Here is an 18,105-nt window from a genome sequence, read left to right as displayed (position 1 = left end):
GGCCCAACTTGTAGTCATGGCCAAACTTGCTTTTCAGCACTTTATGCTGAGAAGTCTTAGTCATTTTCCTGAGTGGGTTCATTTGAACTAAGAATTACTGGAAAGCAGAAATTAATCAACTAAATAGGTCAAACCAAATCCTTATTTAGTGGACAGTTCAAGAGAATCTGCTCAGGGAACTAAAAAAAATAGTACAGTATTTCAGTTTAAACTAATATGCATAATGGGGTTTACTTTGTGTATGTTTTCTGTATAAAGCGCAGTGAAAGGTGATTGCATGAGCCATGTCTCACACAGGCCGTCGTGTTAAGCCAGTGGGCCACTTTTCCTCACAGCTGTAGAAAAAGCATGAGAAGCGCAGAAAGAAATCTTTTCTGATTTTTATTTTATTTTATTTTTTATTTATTATACTTATTGTAAACTAACAGTGCATGTTCTGTTACTATGCTTAATACAATATTCTGGAACGCATTTGCATTTGGTAAATTAACTTGTTATAAAATAATGACACTATGTTTAACCATCACTTTAAGCATCAATTGTAAAACCATAATCAGTCAGTCATTCATATCGCTATCGAGGTATTAAGCATAAATACCAAGGTATGATATAGCCCCATTAGCTTTCCAAACACATTAAAGCTTTGCAGGCCCTTTTTCTGTCATTAGTATAAGCAAGCAGAGTGGGGCAGTTAGACAGTAAGCGTAAACATTCCTCTACAAAACTGGATTGTGTTGGAAGATTTATAATAAACTAACACCAGACACACACACACAGTGTCCCATTCATAGGCTCTTTCAAAGTGACCTCCTATATAAACTATAACAACCTTGAGCAAGAACCAGGAAGGAAGTATTTTCTCACCAAGGGAACAACACAACTCTTACAGCTTGGCTAAATCCTAACTGGCTGCATGTAACAGGCTCACTCAAATGGTCTGCACAGATTCCTCAGGCAGAGAATGCATTATGCTCGAGTTACACCAAACGCATACCTGTCCTTTCCTGTTGACACCAATGATCCCGGAAGTGGCCTCGTGAGGTGCTGTAACAAAAATGGTCTCCCCACTGATTCGGTTCATGTAGATACATGTTCCTGTCTCCAGGTCGTACAGGTGGATGTAGCCATACTTGGTAATAAGGAACACAACATCCTGTTTTGGGCTGATCTGTTAAAAAGAGGAAACGCACATCAACTCAACCACTGAATATTACTCCTGAATGATTTGTTGACAAATTCATTCATCTTTACAATGATTCTCATAAAAATATTTAAATGGCCTGTATTGTGTTTACTTCTATGGGCGCTCAGTACACTTGTGAAGACCTGTTTCTCCCCCACAGTACACTAAAGCAACTTTGCCTTGTGTGAAATCCCAAAGCCCACCCCCATACAGCACATACACCAACCCATCCCAGCACACACCTGCATGGCCACAGGGAAATCATTCTGAGCTTCAGGAGGGAAGAATACATCCACGGCTTTCTTTGGAAAAGGCTGGTTACCAGTTGGTGGAGTCCCCACCTCAATGATGTGGAGCTAAAATCACAACAATAAAGACATCATTGCAACAGCACATGCTATTCTGTGATCATAATAGTGCTTACATGTTTTCTGTGTAAAACGCAGTGAAAGGTGATGGTAAGGAGACAAACTGGTCTTACACAGTCTGTGCTGTGTATGCTAATAAAGTGCTGTACTTAACCAAGTTCTCCAAATGCGCTTAAGTCTCAAACATGTCATTGAATGTAATTTTGTGACAGTTAACCAAATGGCAAAACCAATGTTACACTGGGTTACTGTTACCTAACTCAGAGTAACCAGCATCAGAGTGCTGCTAACAAACACTGAAGAGCTGTCAGTGCCACGTAGCACGCATGAAGTGTAGCACATGTTGGTGATTAAATTGGGTCCCCAGTGTAAAGTTGGACAGGTGCAGACATGCCTTTCCTCCGGCCTGGCCCCGCACGGCGAAGCAAAACAGGGTCGACTCCTCTGTGTTTCCGTCCATCTTGAACTGGGCGAAGCTGGCCGCGTGGCCCTCGATGGGCTGAGAGACCTTCCTGTCCACGGAGTACAGCTGCATAGCCCCTACCACTCGGTTTTGCTGCCAATACAAAACACTTCAGCGACGGTGAACCCATTTCATTGAGGCAGCTTTTGACACAATGAGGCACTTAATATTAAGTTTCTGCTTGAACAAGCTTCCAGTACATGAGAACATGCTTATACATGATTCCAACACACGCCATCATGCAAGGTAAGCTCTCGCGTATGCACCTGCATTAACATTTAGACACTGAATAATTCAAACAGACAAATTCACATATTTCATAACAAAACGACCGAGGCACCTGGGCAGAGATGCCGATAAGGAGTAGCCACTTCTGCTTGGCGTCAGTGCGATAGTTGATGATTTGACAGCCTGCTAGGCTGGAGTGGCGGTCAAACACTTTTACTGGCTGCGAATCTCCCTCCATGCTCCAATGGTAGACGGCGTTATCGGTCACCAAGGCAACTGTGTTGAGGGAGATCCACTTCCAGAAGGTGACATCATCAGTCATGGTGTGTGCCTTCATCTTACTCTTCATTTCAATGTTAAAGATCTGAAGGGTTTTCGAAGCTATAATGGAGTGAATAAGACATGCAAGAGTTCAATACAGGTCTGACAATTGGCATACACGCACGCGTGCGCGCACACACACACACACACACACACACACACACACACACACACACACACACACAAATAGTAAAATTAAGATAGCTAATTCCACTTGATCGTCATCAAGTAAAGGTTTTTGATAGCCATGGCATCAGGCATGTGTGCCATGAGCTAGAAGCTGCACAGCGGTTAGATAGAGACGAAGCGAAGACAGGAAAGACAAAGCAATGTGGAAAAGATGACTGATAATCCCATAATCCCTCCTTCGGCTGCATTCATGTAGATTACATTTTACAGGAATACAGCAAGGATGTTCTGGGATAACTGAAGGGCTCCACTCTAATTTTGGCAAGAGCAGGTGGTCACATGACTGATTTCACTTTAATGACCACACTGTGAGACAAGCTTATTTGTTTAAAGGATAAAGGGAAGTCTGTTAACTAGTAAATTCCAACAGACTATTTAAACAGATATACAGACATTTAGTCAGAAGTAGTAAGTTATAAACATGATCCATGTGGCCGTATAAACTGGCCAATGCAATTCTAAAAAATTGGGAAGCAGGAGTGGAAAATCACAAAACAGAGCGTGTTTTCCGCAGAGGTGCAGATGCATCCAACCCATGAATAAGCCGAGGAAAATTATAAATTAAAGCACAGTAGGGTAAAAATCCTGCATTAGCTTTCATTGGTTACAGCAGATTAACGTGTTTTAGACGCATGAGAATATGATTCCACTGTCACCTGATGATTAAATAAGATTGCCTCTGTCGAGCACAGGGCAAGGAGAGAACAAGCACAGTAGGTTAGTGGGGGGGGGGGGGGGTGTCAGTCTGCAACCAGCACCATCCCGAGTAACAGGGCGATGCTGGCGCATTTAAAAAGCATGTCTTTTATATTACACAGGGCATTACCTGCAGACAATTTAACTAGGTTGAGGGAGTTGTGAAGGACTGACCCATATTGGCACAATCTGAACAGATGTAATGCTTGTGAAGTAGGCTAATGAAAGAACTCTGGCCACAAATAGCACATCAAATCACAACTAATCTGCCCACATTCTGCTATTGCATCTGTGATGGGTCTTCTAATGCTGGTTTATTTTCACAGTCAATCACAAAGCACTGCTGGCTAATCTGATGTACCAGATTAAAATGAACCTTCATAATCTATTGAGTAGATTATGACCATCAGACAGTGACATGATGAGAGAAAATAAAAGCCTTGATCGACAGTGACGTTCCTGTTACTGGGTCATTCATTTAACTACACTTCACAAAGGCTGTAAGAAGTGTCTGTTTCATTTTAATAATTTTAGGAGTCAATTTAAACTTTACCAGACACACTAAACTGGGCAACAAAAATGGTTAAAATAAAGATAAGAATTAAAATAAAGTAGTTGAACACTAGCTCTATGCTCGGAAGAAGCTGGCCTCTATTATGAGTACTAGAAGCACCTGCTTCCTGAATCCATATAACTTTATTTACCCACATATAAACTAGTCGAACAGAGTGGCCTACTTTAGCATACATGTAGATAGGCACACTCTGTGAAGGTGACGAATGGATCTCAAATTGGCAAGCAATGCAAACTTGTATGAGAAAATGTTTAAAAGAGGGGGAAACCCAGACATTTATTAATTATTAATTACTTGTCTTAGAAAATCAATATGAAGAACGCATTCACACTGTGAATATTGCAAAAGTCAAATCCTGTTTAACAATGGTCTTGGTTTAGTTGCCAAACTAAATTGCTAACAGGGAGCTATTAGAGTAGATAAGAGCTGGAGAATTGTAGACAAGAAATTTGTACAATGCCTATTATACATTATGTGGAATGGTGTGGGATTTAAGATAAAAATCCCAATTTCCATTAGATAAAAGTTCTTAAGAACTATAACATAAGAACCATCACATATCATACGAAAGCCATTTTTCCTTACATGAAAATTTCAATATTAAAGATTAATCTTGCCTGCACAACACACAAATGTGTCATTTAAGAGTGTGCATGCAGTAACAGCAGCTAAAACTTAAATTTTGATTGCAAAAACAGGATTGTAACTTTCACAAGTCAGAGTACTTAAATGTTCACTCACCGTCTGCATACACATAAGAAAGCATTAACAAAAAAAAGAAAACAAAAACAAAGCAATTATGGCCGCAGGCCAAAAATCAAGCCATCAAAAGTATCATCAAAGAAGGAGCTATGCTACAACTGGCTAAATATGAAAATGATGGTACACAAATGTCAACAAAGAAATAAATCATTTCATAAAGAAAAAGGAGGAATATCTACTACATCTGCAAACATGGATGAGGCACTGTGATATGCAAATCAATGATATTCTACCAAGAATGAATGTACAGGGATTTTTTGTTTTTTTAAACAACAAAAAAAAAACAGCATTGAAAATATCTGAAGCTCTACCTGAGCATCTCCACTTGTATAAAATGATTCAGTTCCTTTCAAAACGCTCCAAACGGAACGGAGGAAAGGGTGGGGTGTTTACCTTTCAGTGCGATGACTTTGCTGGCAGGGTTCATGATGGCGCTGTCTGCGGAGATGGGCCGGCGGATGGGGCTGTTTGGGTCGGCCATGTCGATGATCACCACCTGAGCCTGTTCACCCACCTTCTCTCGGACACAGATGAATTTGTCCGACTCCATAGTCAGGGTGCTGAACCCGATGTTGGCCGGGTTGATCCCCAAATTCTGAAGCTGAAGACACAACATATGCAACATTTTAGCCCAGGGAAGAAAACACAGAAAGACATTTCTGCCACTTAATATGAGATGTCAGTCAATCCTCTTTGACTGTTAACTATTATGATAATCAAGAGCTATATGGATTAAAATGGCTTTGCCTCAATTAAGGAGAGCTAATGCAGGCACTAATCAAGATCAGACAAAGGATATTTTACAATTTAATTCAAAAACCCACATAAAATAATTTATCCTGTGAATATTTTTATTATACCTAGAATAATAACAGTAAAAACACACTGAATGTTATGAAGAGATTAGCGCTATGACCAGGCAGTTATCCCACACACCTGGGGTGTGTGTGTGCGTGGGTGAGTGAGTGAGAATATCAACATCTGGTTTTAGCACATTAAAACATTAGAAACAAGCCATGTTCTAAACACTAATCTGGAATAAAACTTTTCCATCATCATCTCCAATCTTAAAACACACGTCAGATGTAGCACTACATTATAAAAGGTGCACCATGTAGCTTAACACATTTCTGACTGAAGGTGGTATCACTGTGTAGTGCATTACTCTAAGCACACCAATGCACAGACAAGCCCCCAAGTTCAACCTATTGCAACTACACTGAACGAAGTGTGCAGGAGTGGGTGGGAATGTAGGGCGGGCAGAGGGCCCACCAGGAGCCGGGCAAGACGCCGGCTTTGCATCACCACACCAACTGCTTCAGGAGATGCCACTCCTCTGTCTGAGCCATGGGAGCTGACAGCCCAAGTGCACGGTAGGAGAGCAACATGGAGCCTGATGCAACACAGTGGAGGAGAAAGGGCGGAGCCAGAGGCAGCACAGCGGAGTAAAGCAGGGCACCTCAGCTCTTACACTGCTAAACTACCCTGCCACTGCATTTACTACACATAAACCCAACAATCCAACTCTCATGCTTTAGAAAACCATATATATAAAATGCTCCAAAATATAATCTATGAGGAATGAGCTGAATGACGGAGGTAAAAAAAATCATTTAAAAATTTATTTAATGACAGTTATGGAGACTAACTGCATAGCTGTTTGGCTAATGCTGAAATTGCATCATTTGTGAAGGCTAAAGGGGAGTACAGTTTAATACTGTAGGTCCTACGTTCAGATCACATCAAATAGATCAGCAGCAACAAGGAGAAAAAACAAACAGGCGATACAGGGCTTTCATAAATCACCACCATCGTCTGCACAGCTCTGCAGCAGGGCTTTCAATTGTCTGCTACCGGCTACCAGCGCCAGGAGATGTCAGGACTGAGAGGTGACAGTGTAGCAGAGTGCTAAAATCCTGGCGTAACTGCACTCACTGCGTCTCCAACGGGTCTGAGAGACATAAGCTCCGTAAAGGTGCAGAGCTCTGCGTCCCGCACGCCAAGTGCGGTTTGCAGTCCGCAAGCTACGGTAAGACACACGGCCCACACAAGTAATCATTTCTGACTGAGGGGTCTCAACACCAGCACAGCCGAGCGTAATGCAGCACAGGCTGCGCTGAGGGACAGGCTTCACTCTCACGCCATCTCCCAGAGAACAGACTCTGCACCCTGATCCTAATACACAGAACAGTGCTCTGGTTTCTAGGAAGAGCTCAACAGAACTCCGGTCAATTTTTTATCAATAGAGAAAACAGAGGGCACACACCCATACACCACACCCACATTCTGTCACATGAGCAGAAAGTGAACACATGGCAAATCCATCACGTGCACTAGAGGGAGAGGGGGACTGTGAATTAATAACCGCAAATGGCTAAAGCATGATGGTGAAACCATCTCTAAAAGCGGTTGATTTTCTGATCCCTTTTGCCGACTGGCATGCAGTCCAACACATCCCTGACGATCACATACATCACTACCCAACAAAGTGTTGTCATTTTAAGGATATCCTGGCCAGGGAGAGAGACAATATTGAATCAAACGAAAAATGAAAGCTCCCTGCACCCTGGGGGGGGGGGGGGGGGGTTGGGGGGGTGAGAGAATATCCAACACAGCACTGCTGGATATTTCAGCTCTGCCACAGACACACTGCCAAACAGCAACTCTTCCCCCGTCAGAGATGACCATCTTACATGAGCTTCAGAAACTCTCTGGGAAAGCTCAGGATACTACAAAAGAACAAAGCAGGAAGCCTGCATTTCCCCAACAGTCCAAGAATCTTTGTTTAATAAAAAAGGCCTAATAGATGGTGTTTTATCCCAAAGCCTCCCTCGATTAACCACTCAGGGGTTTAGTCCAGCTTGGAATTCAAGTGGTGTGATTACGAGCAATTCTTGAGAGCAATTCTTTAGGTTTAATATTGACACTGGCTCAGATTTTCCTGGCACACACAATCAACTTCAAACCAAACAATAACTTTTTTTTAAGCTTCCGTATAGCTGTTTGGCAATCATATTAAGACTTAATCAAGTTTTTGCATGTTAATGAAAACCAAAAACTTGTTTACTCCTGTTGTGTAATATACATATGGGAGAATCATGAGAGCACAGAGAACCCGGCCTCCTGTCTAAAGGGAGATATTATACGGACTCTTGGACTGCTAGTCCAAGAGGAGTGCTGAGGAGGAGTACTGAAAAACAGTGAGTCAGCAAACACACGTAGAGAGAGAGGGAGGGAAAATTGATGAGGAAAGGAGAACTTCACTATAAAATCATGACTCCTATCAGACTGATGGCTTCCTTGGCAAAGCTCACTCTTCTGTCAGATCAGGCTGCACAGTTCACCCTGGCAGGAATTTCTCTCAGAACACAAGAATATTGGCTGTGTGGACACAAGGTCTGACCGGCACTCTGCAGTCTGGTGCACTCAGTGTCAACAAAATGGGGATATTTGCTATCAAACAAACGCAAGGAAAAAAAAAAAGTAAATAATAATAATAATAAAAATGACCCGTGTCTCAAAAAGCAGTGCCCTTCAACTAACAGCAAGCAGTGTTCCTTTGTAAACACACGGACTGGTTACACAAGCCTACGGCCGCTCCACACCCTTCTCGTAAGTCAGCAGGCTTCATTTACCTGCGAGCGTGGCCCGCTGCTCACCACACACAAAGCACGGTTCGAGTAAACAACCGGGGCAGTGTGCCACTTTCAGCTGAGGCACCTTTCACCCCACCAGCCTGTACTCAGTTACACTGGCATAGCTCTGAGATCTTCAGCGTAACCACTACCTCCCTGCCGAATCACGAAGTAACATGAGAGAAGCAAGCGGATGCCCTGGGGTCTTCTAATCTTGAGCAAATAAGTTGGTGCATCCTTTATACAAGCTGACTGCATATTCTCTTCATCACTACCAATGCCCCACAGGAAGCTCAACGGCCGTTATGACCCCCTACATGTGAGCAAGGGGCAAAGATGGCCGCTAGCTCAGCACTAACCCCTCGCGTCCTGCACCGGCTCAAGATCAGGGAAGAGCAAGGAAGGATATGTAATGTGCTGAGGCGTGCAGCGCTCTGCCATTCTCCACAACAGGAAGCAGCAACCTATTGTCTACTGAGCTAAAACAACATGTCGACGGCTGTCTCCACGGTCACCGCAAAAGACGGGAACGTGACCAGCCATGCGGTGGCACAGCAGAGACTGCTAAGGGAAGAGGAAAGGAAAAAGCTGGAATATTCTCTCTCTCTCTCTCTCTCTCTCTCTCTCTCTCTCTCGACACAGGATAATGAGCTGCATCCACACGAGGCAGTCATGAGTTGTCAGCAGGTTAGCAGTTGAAGGTTTAAAGATCAAATGAGCTCTAACACTTTAAGGTGAGATATTAAATGCTATACTACTGCTGTAAAACATCAAATATTTACTACTTAGCTTACCACCGCATGACCTGCTCCTGACAGACTGGCCCTGTTACACGTAGGCTGGAAAGTTTTGTACAAAACTTACACCTAATTTGACTTTTTTTTATGTTTCGATTTTGCTACTGCACTGTTTGATGGGAGCTCTAAAGCAGAAACTCATGTCCCATAGAACTGAATAGGGCACTGTCCTAGAGTCAAGCCATATCTACCAAGCGGTTGAGGAAGTTCTAACTTGACACTAGTTCAGCAATGTCATCTCTTCTCTTTCTACAACACAAACATGCTGGACCAATGTCATAAATTGGCCTGCATGAGACACTTTCCAATACTTTAAGAAGTAATGAGGCAACTAAGTGAATAATTTAACAGTGGTTAAGCAGTGTGGTTGAACTGGTGTTGGCCACAGGCTCCTTCTAACCCACAACTCCAACACCCACCAGAAGGCTAGAAATTGGGCATTTCTGTTTATCTGTTTATATAATCACTCATGGAACCATAATGCACTAGTACTGTAAAAGCCAGACATTATATATATATATATATATATATATATATATATATATATATATATATATATATATATATATATATATATATATATATATATATATATATATATATATATATATATATATATCTATCTATCTATCTATATATATATATATATATAATTTGTATATAAAAATAAAAGCCAAGCTATAAGCAAGTAAGCCTGAATCAGGTCATATTCTTAAACTTATTCAAAGGCCCAGGTTATGCTTGTCTTTATTATAGACTTTTTTTAAGATGGCAAAAATTGCATCTTATATAACATATGTGGAATGTTTTCTTCTGAAGTATGTATGGATGCCCAAGCCAAAGTTCCTTCATAATAAAGTGAATCTTGAGATGCAAGAAGAGTTCTTGCTCAGTTCTTGATGTTCATGTTTTCTTTCATGGAGAAATCACAACAGACAGGTAAAACAAAAAAGCACAACACACAACTCTGGGTATCAAGCAAATTGCATAATTTAGCACTAGAGTTAGAAGACTAGTGAAAAAAGTGTGACCAGGTTTATGGTAAAGTAGTATGCCTGCAAACTCTTGTCACACTTAGATATATGTCCACACACAACTGAGATCCAGAAGCAATGTGACCCAGGCCGCTTCAACAGGTGGATTTTCAGAGCGGGCAACATCGGCTCTAAGAATGTTGATACCTTACAGTTAATGTGCCCCTGTGTGATCAGACCATACACTATCTAAAAAGGTTCATTGCCATAGTGAATTACTGAGCCAAAGCACTGGGACAGTTTGTAAGCATTGCTTAATGTCAGCAGCATAAGATAAGCCTGAGTTTGCTTACTTGTAAATGCATGCAAGTAAGCCCTGACACTTTCATTAGAATGCATGCTACATATGCACAAATGCACATTTACATTCTGTGGTTCCTGAATAGCATATGAGGTATTGATTTGTTTCGATGGTGGATACACCAAAAGTACAACCATTTAAAATGTTATCAAAAACAGCACTTTTACAGTTGAAAGAGGAAAAAAGTGAACTTGTCACCTAGAAAGATGAAATTTAAATATTACTAAAACAAAAGTCTTAAAGTCTAATACCTTTCAAATTTTAATGGCAATAAGCATCAATAGCAGTGATTAACCACCTCCCCATCTCTCCTGTGCTGAACAGTAATAAATAAAGTAACTTTTCAAAGAAGTATAATATGAATTTTGGTGTCGGTTCCAGCCAAGAATGTTTATTGTTGTGGATCACTAGATTTGATATATGCAGAACACAAATCACCTTGAGGAAGAAACACTCATCACGTGCAGGAGTGAATGCACAGAGCTTAATACTCTGAAAATAGCATGTCAAACAAGCAGCCTCTGATGACTCGTCATGCGAAATGACCTTGACACACCAGAAGTCATATACCCCTAACTTGACGCATTCAATTCACTGCAGCCTTATTACAGATAATGAGGCTCTTTATCTCATTCAAGTCTCAGCAGCTCCTAACTGGGCCGAACTGACAACAAATCAGTAAAAAATTACCATTTTGACCTTTACAATTACTTAATCAAATAAACCTGTAAATGATGTCACTGGTCAAATCACACACTGCATCATACAGAATATGTAGAAAAGGCTCTACTCATCAAATGAGTGCACTAATTAAGCTCAGGAATTTCACTTTGTATTTACTACCAAGGCACTGGCCAAAAACATTCCTTCATGCAGATTACAATTTTGGGCAGTATGGAATCTGCAGCCCCCATGATTTCATACAAGGCCCAGCAGACATTAAATTGGTCCTACACTCATTAGAGTTAGGTCATTAGGCTAGTATGTCTGATGTTAACGAAACGCGCGTCTGACAATTGTACTACAAAGCAGATGCTTTACAAGCAACTAATGCCAAGATCACACACGATTTTCGCCCGGATTTTCAGGATCGGTTTTGGAGGTCGCAGAGAAAAACTCCAGATCGGGGGCAAATGAGCGTTCTTTCGTGTCTCGAAAATCGGCTCTCGGCAGCCGTGTGTGAATTTATTCAAAGACACTACTCGAGAGGCTGGCCGGTCATTCGCAGAGCCCCTAAGAATATCTAGCATGTTAAATATCTGGACCTGATGACGACGAGTCCAAATCCTGTACTCTAGATTCTTCTATATGCTGCAACCAGGTTATGACTAGCTATGAGTGCGGCTGCAACGGAGTGAGGAGACACACATTCGTTCATATATATATACACACACACAGATTTTATATATTACACACACACACATATATATATATATATACATACATACATACACATACATACACGATCAAAAGTAAAACCAGTACTTTAATTCTCGCGTGTTTTCGTGAAAAACCGTAGTTTGCAGACCAGACAGACTCGTCGGATGGTGAAAGGTCTTGTAGTACGTGATGCCCCATGTAGCGAAACGTCAATTTCAAGACAAACAATTGTGTAGTGTGACCATTACAGTGATCTGACGATTCTGAAAGTCATATAGTGTGTCCGTGGCATATATAGCCCTGCTGTTGCGTTATATGCCGAGAGGCGTGGTCATATGTGGGTGCACCTGCACAACCCAACCAGGTAACTTTAAGGTGCATGGCCGGCTAAACTGGCCTTGTACTGTCCCTACAATATGATGATTCACATACACAACAGTTGTTACTTAAGCAAACGTTGCTCAAGATTTCTGGACGGCTGATAGTAACCCGAAAACTGCTTCATTGCTAGGACAGTAAAATGACTAGTTCAGTTGGGTTATGGGTTCCGGGTACAACCGACAACTTTGTGTGACATACTTCGAACAACATATATTAATGTTGTACATGTTTACACATTTAGCGTTAGTGACATGAAATTGCAAATTAAAATAGCTAGTTACCCATCTAGCCAGCCCGCTACCTGACAGCTTAACCCATTCACTAGCCGTCTACTGTGTAATCAGACGTTCAAAGCAAGGCTGTCGACCCACAAGCCTAGCTGGAGAAATGATTAATAAAAGCCATCTAGGGATCAAAAGCACTTCTGTGATTCAACCAATTCAAATTCAAATTAGCCGAACAGCTGCGACAACCAAACTAGCTAACCCAACCAACCCAGTTACTGGTGGCCTTACTGGTCCCAGTAAGCTTGGCTAGCTAGCTCGGCTAAGAATGGTTAGCCACTGAAACGGAGTGTGGGGCCAAACGATAAAAATTAAGGGTAGTAATCTAAAATATACCTGCAGGTGTTCCTGAAACCTGATGGGCAGGATCTGAGCCATGACGGTCCTTGCTCCCTCTGCGATAATAGCTACTAGCTAACGGCTAAACGACCGCAGCTCGCGCTGTCTCTTTGGCCCGAGGACGGTTGGCGGTTGGCGTCCGAACGACCTGACAGGGCGCTTCTCTCTCCGCGACGGTGCCGTGGGGGAAAACGTTGGTTTAGCTACTGTAGTCGCCCGATGAGCGTTAAATAGGCGCTTCAACTCCAGAATGACAATCCGCGGCCGCTAGACTGAAATCGGAGAGCCTGCAATGGCGACCGAACCTGTCTGGGGTAGAACCATTCCGGAAGCGGGTCTGGAGTGGTACGCGGCGGAGGGATACAGACACGGATGTTTGACATTTAAATCTGCGGCTTCGTGTACGACTGATATTTTGAATTTGCTGGCACGTTAACGTGAAGAGTTGTAGTATTTAAAAAAATAGACATTAAATGATAAAGTTAGATTATGACCACTAAAGACGATCCGAATCTAGCGGCACTACTTCTTTGGAATTCGCCCTTTGATATTTGCCACATCATTTGTACTCATGGACTGACGTCAGTTCCGATGTCATCACGTTTTACGGATCAAGAGCGGTGTAAAAAAAAGTGATAAACCTTTACTTAAAAGACAAAGTTTACTCTTCTGGCACCAAAATCCGCTCCTTCTTGATAATTAAGAGATATCAGAAACTGTAGGCTACCTTGACTGATAGTGATATGATACCCGGACTGATACATCAATAGGCTACAGTAGCACGAACGCTTCTGGAAGCCGCCAAATGCGGCTTTTCAGCTCCTGTTGCATTTTCCGCAGAGTGCATTAAATTTCTCAAGATATTGACTATAACAACCTATTATACTTATACATTTACTGTTACTATTATTATTTCGCAAATAACGAATCTGGGAAATAAAACGTTTACCTATATATATATATATATATATATATATATATATATATATATATATATATAGCATAGCACAAACAAAACATTAAGCATAGTACTGATTAAATTTCCTTGTATTTTCTAAGGCATTTGATTAAGTGCAGCTTTCTTTACACTATTGCTTACTAAGTTAAAAATAAATGTATGATGACACACCACTATCCATGCTGTACTGGAACGTAATTGTGCAATAGCAGATACCATTAGCATAGCAGACCAACAATTGCTCTTTTTTTTTTTGGAGTCAGCAACCCTCTTTCCTGTGCAAGTCCAGATGTCTGTGTTCCACTGCTTAAACAGTAGGCCTTTAATGCAGACTCAGTATTATCTAGTACATAAAGGATATGGTATTGGCCAATACTATGGTATTGACCAATACTGACACACATCAGTGGGACAGTAAATAGTGATCACACCCCCCAATTGGTGGATCTGGATACATATGCTGCAGAAAACAACCTATGAGGAAGTGTACTAAACACTGGCATTTTATTTGTATATATGACAGGGGGTCTACTAATTAATATATGCAGAGTTACAATGGAATTAGACAAGTCTGACATAATGCCTTAGTGTCATCACCTGTGGAAGTATGTACTGGGCTGTTATAGGTGTTGTCACAATGAAATACAATTGTTTCCTCTTTCACTTCGTCAATTTGAAAGAAACTTTCTTAGCTCAGGAATAACTAAAAACTAAAACCATACAATAATCAATGTTCAGTGTAGCTATGTGTTACTAATTTGTTGACACCATAATAGCAGATATTTTCAGTTTGGGAATGTATATTTAAGAGATCCAAGATTCTGTGTGAGGGAATAACATATCAGTAATTCAAATTCACCATACCTGCATATTTTAAGCAAAAACATAATTGCCAACAGTGACAAAAACACAGAAGACATGTAAATAGCTATATACCAATAGAACAAGCAAAAATAAAAACAAAAATGTTTCAAAAAAGGGCGTACATCAAACTATAATGGGATTGTTCGCACTTGCTGCCACCTAGTGGCGACATTTGGAGTGTCTCGATATGCTTATGCATTTTATTTTCTGTCGTGGCTGTTAGAGCAATCCACTAGAATGCTGGAATAAACACCCATGAGAAATGTTGAATTTGATTAGAAATTGTATTTTAATGTAATCCATAATTTAAGTAGTCCGAGTAATACATACATCACTGTGAATAAATAAAACATTTGGTCACTTAATCTGAACTAAATCACTAAAGTATCAGTAAATAATCCCATTTAACATAAATACAGTACATAATTCCTTAACTATAAAATATTCAAATACTCAAAAATATTCCTAATCCAACACATACAAAGATTAAGTTATAAACACTTGATTACAAATCCTCTAAAGTGCAAAGAGTTATGTTACTTTAAAAAAATACAAGTCAAATTTGAAGGGAAAAAAGTGACAATTGAACTACAAAAATACGTTTTAAAAATTTGGTCAGTCATCTTAGTGGTATACTCAAAAACCTCTTCCTTCCTGTCAACATCGCTACAGTAGCTGCTCCGGCTGCACAGCCGAATATGGCGGTGCGTTGGGCCAGTATCCATGCTTGCTGCGATAGCTATGAGATACCCAGCCATTTGGTTTGAAGGAGAGGTTGTGTCTCACTGGGGGTCGGGGAGGGTAGTTTGGCCGAGGAGGGCCATGTCCTTTTCCTTGACCGAGATTCCTCCTGGATCCCGGGTGCCACATAGGAGTTGCAGGGTAGATAAGCTTTTCAAAACAATGCATGATCAAAACAGGTGTAATTACAGCCTTAAATTCACCATATATGTACATGTATGCATATCCTGTAACACATGGCAAACAACTTGATCAAGTTCACTTAATGACTAGTTAAAACAGCTTAATCTGTAGTTGCAGTCACATCAGTGTGATGCACTGAAGAACTATAAGCCATAATACCTGGTAAGGAGGGCGATGGGAGAAGCCAGTGATGTATCTTGGCTCCCTGCAACCATTGTCCTCATCTGAAGAAGATCCTGAATGATAATCAGATGTCACTCTCTCTACAGCACTTGTCACCTTCTTCGTAACATCTTCCTTATCATCATTGTCGTCACTTGAGAAACTTGCCACCGTGAAGGCAAGATTCCTTTCACCGTATCTTCAAAATATCAGAGAAGCAAAATTACAGTTTCTTATGCAATGCAAAGCAAGCAAACATATACAGTAAGGTAAGATGGATCAAGACAGATACAGACAGCAAGACCTGAAACAACACAGGAGTAACCAACATTTATATGTATGGAATTTAGCTGACGATAAAACCTTGAATCCACATATGGCGTGAAGGATCGCTCACCTGCAGCACACCTGTCCTGGATCTACCCACAATGTGAGCTCTTTAGGGAGGCCAAGATCTGTGTACTGCACCCCACTCTCCACACAGGCCCGCAGCAATTCTGCATCCTCCTTATGGAATCGATTCACTCGAATACACCTGCAAGGTATTATAAAACTACATCAGCAAAAAACCCCAAATGCCAGCAAATGTGATTTCATTGCGACAGTCAAACTGAAAGAAGTAAAATGCAAAGATGGGGTTTCTCTGTGCCAAATCCATTGCAGCATAGATTTTCACTTAAGCACACATTCAAATCAAGTCATGAAGGTGTGTAAAGCAGTGTGTCCTCTACAACCATCATTTCAGGGGCTGTACCTGAAAGCCTGGCCCTTGCTGGGGTTGTCCGTATACCAGTGACCCCTAAACTTCTCCTGCAAAGCCACAGTCAGTCGTTCCACAAACAGGTCCACTTTCTCTGCTTCCAACTTCTCTGCCTTCTTAATCAACCGCTTAAGGAAAAACACCACAGCTGCAATTTCCTTCTTCATTGTTAGCTGTTGAGCCGAAACCCTGGTCCAAATTCTAGAAAGGAACATGAGTAACAATTTAACAGAAACATAATACATTATGGTATCGTTTTAATGAGCGATCGAAGTGTCTTGCAATGGTTAGTATTTTCTTCATTACTTTTCTCAGTGAAATCAAACCTTAAGTAAACAGTAGCAAGCGAGCCTTCATCGTCATTGGTGCATCACTTCCAGCACAAAAGTATCTCATGTGGCCCTTACCATTGCTAACGCGATCTAGTTCATCAACCAAGCTCCCACACGGTTAAATTCGGATTAATTAATCCGATTTAAGATGGCTACTTGTTTAGCCACGCGTGGGGTAAACCGAAGAATGACGTTATCTGACGAACTTCACCGGCGGGACAATCCCCGTAATGGCGCGCTCTTAACGTCCTAAACCGTCGCTTAGCTACAGAATCTAAGACAGCCCGTTGGGCTAATGGTGAACCCATGAAATAAATCAAATCACCAGTTTAAGTCGACATTAACGTCGTTAACGCAACACATTATAACACGAAAAATCAAAATTGTTCAAACATACGTTCAACAGCTAACCGAGGTTAGCTCGCTTGCTACTAACGCCCAGGCACAGTGCTAAGCTAAGATAACTAGCTCAGCTAGGTTATTTTAACTAGCTACTGCTATTTTCAAGAGCTTCACTTAAATATTCGGGTAGAATAGCTACCAATACTTTCACAATGAGACGGTATCTGTTTTAATTCTACCTCAAGTTAGATGGCTCCTCATTCAGTTATCTTAGCTATCTTAGCTAGGGATATACCAGCAACGCTAACCACTAATCCAAGGAAACGTTTCACGCAAACCATTTGACTTACTCGTCGTCGCAATTTGTTGATTATTCTTCAAAAAAAATTTTTTTTTTGTTACTGGATCACCCATGTTCTGATGGATATCTAAAAAAAACAAAAGAAAACACTTACTGAAGTCTCCGTTTATGAACATGTGGATGAACTCCTGCCTCTTCCAGACACTAGTAGATCCTGTTGAATGCAAGACTTAAACCAAGCCCCTCTCTGATGGGGGCGTGGTAATAAAGGGACCTCCCATTTGAACCCTTTCAGGAGTCGGTTCTATTGAAGAAACAATATGTAATATTTTTACTGTACTAAATCAGAAAATGACCATGATATATCATCAGGGATTAAGGAAACATACTAAATTGAAACTCTATACGTCGAACAAATTCTGGCATCCAAATCCATTAATGTAATTAATGTCATCCCTAGCTATATATAGATATATGCTTTTTCAATCTTGTGACTGAATCCATTGGATATGCTCAAATTTAAGAAG

The 18,105-nt window shown here is 41.1% G+C and overlaps 2 protein-coding genes across 5 annotated transcripts in view; both read right to left on the bottom strand.

The window, feature by feature from the left end:
• Nucleotides 1-13,271, bottom strand: part of cltca (clathrin, heavy chain a (Hc)) — a 37,732-nt gene extending 24,461 nt beyond the window's left edge. The window contains exons 1-6 of one of the 2 annotated variants that reach the window (XM_035535969.2): nucleotides 12,933-13,271; nucleotides 5,178-5,385; nucleotides 2,355-2,623; nucleotides 1,946-2,107; nucleotides 1,426-1,539; nucleotides 995-1,168 (exon numbers count right to left, since the gene is read on the bottom strand). In XM_035535969.2, the coding sequence (XP_035391862.2) occupies nucleotides 995-1,168; nucleotides 1,426-1,539; nucleotides 1,946-2,107; nucleotides 2,355-2,623; nucleotides 5,178-5,385; nucleotides 12,933-12,974 (969 nt within the window). In that variant the 5' untranslated portion in view covers nucleotides 12,975-13,271. The remainder of the gene's footprint in view (nucleotides 1-994; nucleotides 1,169-1,425; nucleotides 1,540-1,945; nucleotides 2,108-2,354; nucleotides 2,624-5,177; nucleotides 5,386-12,932) is intronic. The other variant, XM_035535971.2, reaches the window with a different exon arrangement.
• Nucleotides 13,272-15,022: 1,751 nt separating this feature from the next.
• btg3 (B-cell translocation gene 3) lies at nucleotides 15,023-17,818 on the bottom strand. 3 transcript variants are annotated; one of them, XM_027022122.3, is made up of 5 exons: nucleotides 17,733-17,818; nucleotides 16,598-16,804; nucleotides 16,241-16,378; nucleotides 15,841-16,042; nucleotides 15,023-15,648 (listed from the first exon to the last, which is right to left on the bottom strand). In XM_027022122.3, exons 2-5 carry the CDS (start codon nucleotides 16,768-16,770, stop codon nucleotides 15,424-15,426), a joined length of 738 nt encoding a protein of 245 aa, XP_026877923.2. In that variant the 5' UTR covers nucleotides 16,771-16,804; nucleotides 17,733-17,818; the 3' UTR covers nucleotides 15,023-15,423. The 3 variants fall into 3 exon arrangements, with proteins under 3 accessions (XP_026877923.2, XP_081559052.1, XP_081559051.1); XM_081702926.1 differs by having other exon boundaries at nucleotides 15,023-15,607; XM_081702925.1 differs by lacking the exon at nucleotides 17,733-17,818 and adding an exon at nucleotides 17,628-17,646.
• Between the last annotated feature and the right edge of the window lie 287 nt (nucleotides 17,819-18,105).

The sequence above is a fragment of the Electrophorus electricus genome, chromosome 19 (assembly GCF_041902795.1).
Source record: "Electrophorus electricus isolate QZ-2024a chromosome 19, ASM4190279v1, whole genome shotgun sequence".
Lineage (NCBI taxonomy): Eukaryota > Metazoa > Chordata > Actinopteri > Gymnotiformes > Gymnotidae > Electrophorus > Electrophorus electricus.
The sequence above is the reverse complement of the archived record's forward strand: the minus strand, read 5'-3'. Positions and strand labels throughout refer to the sequence as shown.